Source organism: Frieseomelitta varia, unplaced genomic scaffold, assembly GCF_011392965.1.
Source record: "Frieseomelitta varia isolate USP_RPSP 00005682 unplaced genomic scaffold, Fvar_1.2 scaffold_88, whole genome shotgun sequence".
NCBI lineage: Eukaryota > Metazoa > Arthropoda > Insecta > Hymenoptera > Apidae > Frieseomelitta > Frieseomelitta varia.
Genome location: NW_025110678.1, coordinates 166,336 through 170,403, shown reverse-complemented (window position 1 = coordinate 170,403; position 4,068 = coordinate 166,336). Strand labels below are relative to the sequence as shown.

Genomic DNA, 4,068 nt, shown 5'->3' with positions numbered 1-4,068 from the left:
ATTATAGTTCCTAAAGCCCAAAAAAAAAAAAAAAAAAAAAACTCTCAGCAATAGATTCCTTGTAGTTATGCAAACTTCTGAAGCATTCAGTTTCTTGTCGCGAAAAAAATACGTCATAAAAATTAAAATACCTGTTTCTCGTGAAAACATGAGACGTTGTAAACGTTCTTAGATTTTCTCTTTAATAATATTTTACGAAATCATATAATAAATCTTTTTCTTTACATCTCGTCAAATATATAACAAAAAAAAAAAAAAAAAAGAAAAGAATAAATCGGTACAAATTTCCCAAACAATCTAATGCAATCTTTATAAATAAAGTATCTGATAACGTCGGGATTATGATAATTACTGATATATTCTGCCAATCATAAAATTCTTCAGCTTAAAGTTCTTCGTTTTTTCATAGATTAAGTAATTCCTTCTGGAAGAATTATCGTTGTCATGGCGGGACTCAGTAAAATCATTCGTCGATGTGCATTTCGTAGCATGCACGTCGGCTTGAGTTTCTATTCTTACATTTTTACAAACCTCCGATGTAGCATTTGTGATACTGTCTAATTGACTGTTTCTGCAAAAGAAGAAATATTTTTATTAATATTTTTATCTACAACTACAGGAAAAAAGTAAGTGCTTTTATTGTAATAGAACTAACTAATTTTAGTCAGATAGAAATATAATTATCTGTATACAAGTGTTGTATATATCATTTTAATTCATAGCAATTTTAGTGTATTTATAGTTGGCAATTCAATTAGGTCACAAAAAATTTGGAAATAATAAAAATCGATTTCAACCAATCCTATCAAATATATATACTAGTATAAATAATCTAGTTTTGATAGAAATAGAATGATAGAGAAAAAGATAAAAGATCTCTATGTCCAAGAAATTATTAGTCTAACTGACAAGTGCAATAATTATTTGTTTAGAGTATAATAATTATTTGTTTAGAGACTCTTTGCGAGTTTAAGCTCGTTTTTCTCGATTACGAAGATCGAAGATCGCCAATTCTACCATTATCAAAATGTAAATACGTTAATAAATATATCTACGTGATATTACCTGCATTGATCAAGGGATTGTTGCACAACCTGTTTCGTTCTCTTAGTTTCGCCCGAATTTAGAGAACTATTTTTTCTATCTGACACATTGGAGACGACGTTTCGTAACGGAGACAGAGATATTTGCTCCTGAATTAAAGTTGACTCGTTATCTATAAACTTGCTTCTATCTATAAAAATTTTGTAACAATTTTTTTATTGAATTAATTAACCATATGCTTCTGATTTTATTTAGTTTCAGTTGCAAAAATAGAATACACACAATATGCAAACAAGTGTGAAAACATTCAACAAACGTTTGAATAAATTTCATTCCATTATTTATATTCAGAAAGATTCTTACAATGATTGCATTTTTTCTTAACGTAACAGGTGTCAAAAGTAATCAGATCGTGTCACGATTAAGTTCTTCTTGTCAAGGATAGTTTGCTCGGTTGTCAATCAATAAGTTATAACGACAAATTATAATGATAATTTTAACGAAGCATGACATTACGTTCTATTTGATTTGCTTATCTTTTTCTCGTTGTAGCATCGCCGTGACACGCTCTCATAATATTCACGTAACAGTTAAAGTTTACGATTAATTTAATAGTGGTGTCAATCATCGATAACGAATGTTAAACAAGTTGGTAACACACTCACCTTCCAATATTTTATGGCAGCAAACCGACCCAATATAACAGTTCGCGATTATACTCATAGTTAACAATAACGCAATCAAGCACTCGATCATTTTATTGGCTTAATGTCTATATCAGTCGCAAACGTAATGAACGATTCTTCAATACTGTCCAACAAGTAACGGTACAATGGAGAAACAAGAAAAGTCAATGTCGGGTCGATAAATATTAGGAATATGCTTGCCTTCGATCGTATAGTTTATTGTCAATAGAATTCACTTAACACCGTAAACGCCCAGCTCTATACGTAGTATTATTTTTTTTTTCTTTTAGCAATTTTAAAGTTTTAATTTCTAACATCGTTTTTCGTTTTTTTATTTTACATCGTCAGTCATCAGTGACTGACGTTTATACGTAGTTTTACTTTTTTTTTTTTAGCAATTTTAAAGTTTTAATTTCTAACATCGTTTTTCTTTTTTTTCTTTTACATTGTCAGTCATCAATGACTAACGTTTTCACAATAGACATTTGTCTATGCTGTATCTTATAATAGATATTTGTCTATATCGTTTTTGTCTCGTTGATTTTAAGAATGGACGAGTAAATATCTTCAACATCAATAGTAAATACCGAGTACGCAGTTTTTTTTCAAGCAAAATACAACACAGAAATAACTGCAACTTTGAAACAGAATTAAATAGAACCGGTTCATGTATAATAATTTTCATTGTTTCTCTGTCCACTCTTGAATCGATATATCAAATTGAAATTAATGCAACTTCAATCGAAAGAACTGACGATTAGCGATCAACAATTTTAATTAAAAACTGACGAAGATCAACATAAGCTATTGTGTTTTCAATGTTTTAATGTGATAAAATATTTTTATCGAACCATTCCTCGATTTCCCTTCACCATATATATATATGCAATTGAAAATTGATCGATCGATCAAGTTAATCGCAATTCTTAATAATTAATCAACGAACGTCGAACTAAGTATGGACTGATTGCACGTTGTTACATCAATATGCAACATATGTTATCAAGCATGAATCTGCAGTGAAGATTCATTAACTATAGAAAGAAGAGATAGACAAGTTAGCATATAATTCAGCGAAATACTAGAATTCTGATTACATAATAATTAGCAAGTGCCATTCGTAATCTCGTGTAATGCAATGTAATAGTAAAAAAAAAAAAAAAAAAAAAAAAACACTCGACGAGTCGTTATAAATGTAGAATAGCTAGAAGAAATCGGTTACTAATTACGATAATCGACGCGATTACGAAATCGGCAATCGATGATACTTCAACTGGGAAGAATTTCTGGAATTTAGGGTGCAAAAAAGTCACGCGATTTTTTTCTAGTCGGAACTTCGTCCTGATGTTCAATGTTGCGCAATATTGCTTAGATACGGTATTTGATGCGTGATCTTTGCTAACACAAAATTACACGTGATCGTTGAAGTTTTGTATAACCGAAATGATAAGAATGATAAATGACTTGTTTGTCTTACGTTTATTTAACAACGTCGATAGAAAGCATTCGTACACATGATGAAAAATTCTCGTAATTTCGTGGAAAATGAATCGTGTAACAAATTTTTAAGGCATCCAGTTGAAGTGAGGGAATTTCAATCTTCAAGATCGTGGCGAATTTAGTTCTGAAGTATTCTTTTTTTTTTCAGCGAATTTGCAAGATTTTCGAGGGAAAAAATATAGCTTTACTTTCAAAATGTAAAAGTATTTTTGAAGGAAATAAAGCTAATTGTAAGTATTGTGAAAGTAGAAGCTTCATTAAAATAAGCCCTGATAAAAAAGTTAAGAGAAAAGATAGGATTAAAGAAAGAGGATACTAAGAAAAAGAGGAACATTAGAGATATAAAAATTTACCACCTGAAATAACGAATTCGTTATAATCGTTATAATGACGAAATAATAATATTATTTAATTTTAATTAAATTATATTTCTAAATAGTTAACGCTTCCAAACAAATTAACATGCAGTTGCTTGTATTAATGCAAGGTGCTGAGGTATTAATAACAAAACTAGATTATTTTACGAGATAACAACATTTGATTTTTCTTTTTTAATAGAAGTGAAACAATAAAGGAAATCCGCTTTTGCCTTGGCAAATTATAGTACGTGAACATACACATTGTTCCTCTAATTGAACTTGAGGTCGAGGTTGAAACCGACCAACGAGTTTCTCCATCTAAATATTATTGTTGTTGGCCAATTTCACTTCGGCCGTTTTTATGATTCAGTATCGAACAATGCGTCATTAACGCACAGACACGAAATTAACGCGTGTCTTGATAATCACTGCATCGTAAACTTTTATCATGGTGCGGCGAATTCTGTTTTATAGATTGA

General features: G+C 30.1%; 1 protein-coding gene across 1 annotated transcript in view; it reads right to left on the bottom strand.

Moving 5' to 3' along the window:
- The window catches only part of LOC122536946, a 4,137-nt gene extending 1,297 nt beyond the window's left edge, over positions 1-2,840 (bottom strand). The window contains exons 1-3 of the mRNA XM_043669742.1: positions 1,710-2,840; positions 1,066-1,234; positions 353-571 (exon numbers count right to left, since the gene is read on the bottom strand). Of these exons, the coding sequence (XP_043525677.1) occupies positions 353-571; positions 1,066-1,234; positions 1,710-1,800 (479 nt within the window). The 5' untranslated portion in view covers positions 1,801-2,840. The remainder of the gene's footprint in view (positions 1-352; positions 572-1,065; positions 1,235-1,709) is intronic.
- Between the last annotated feature and the right edge of the window lie 1,228 nt (positions 2,841-4,068).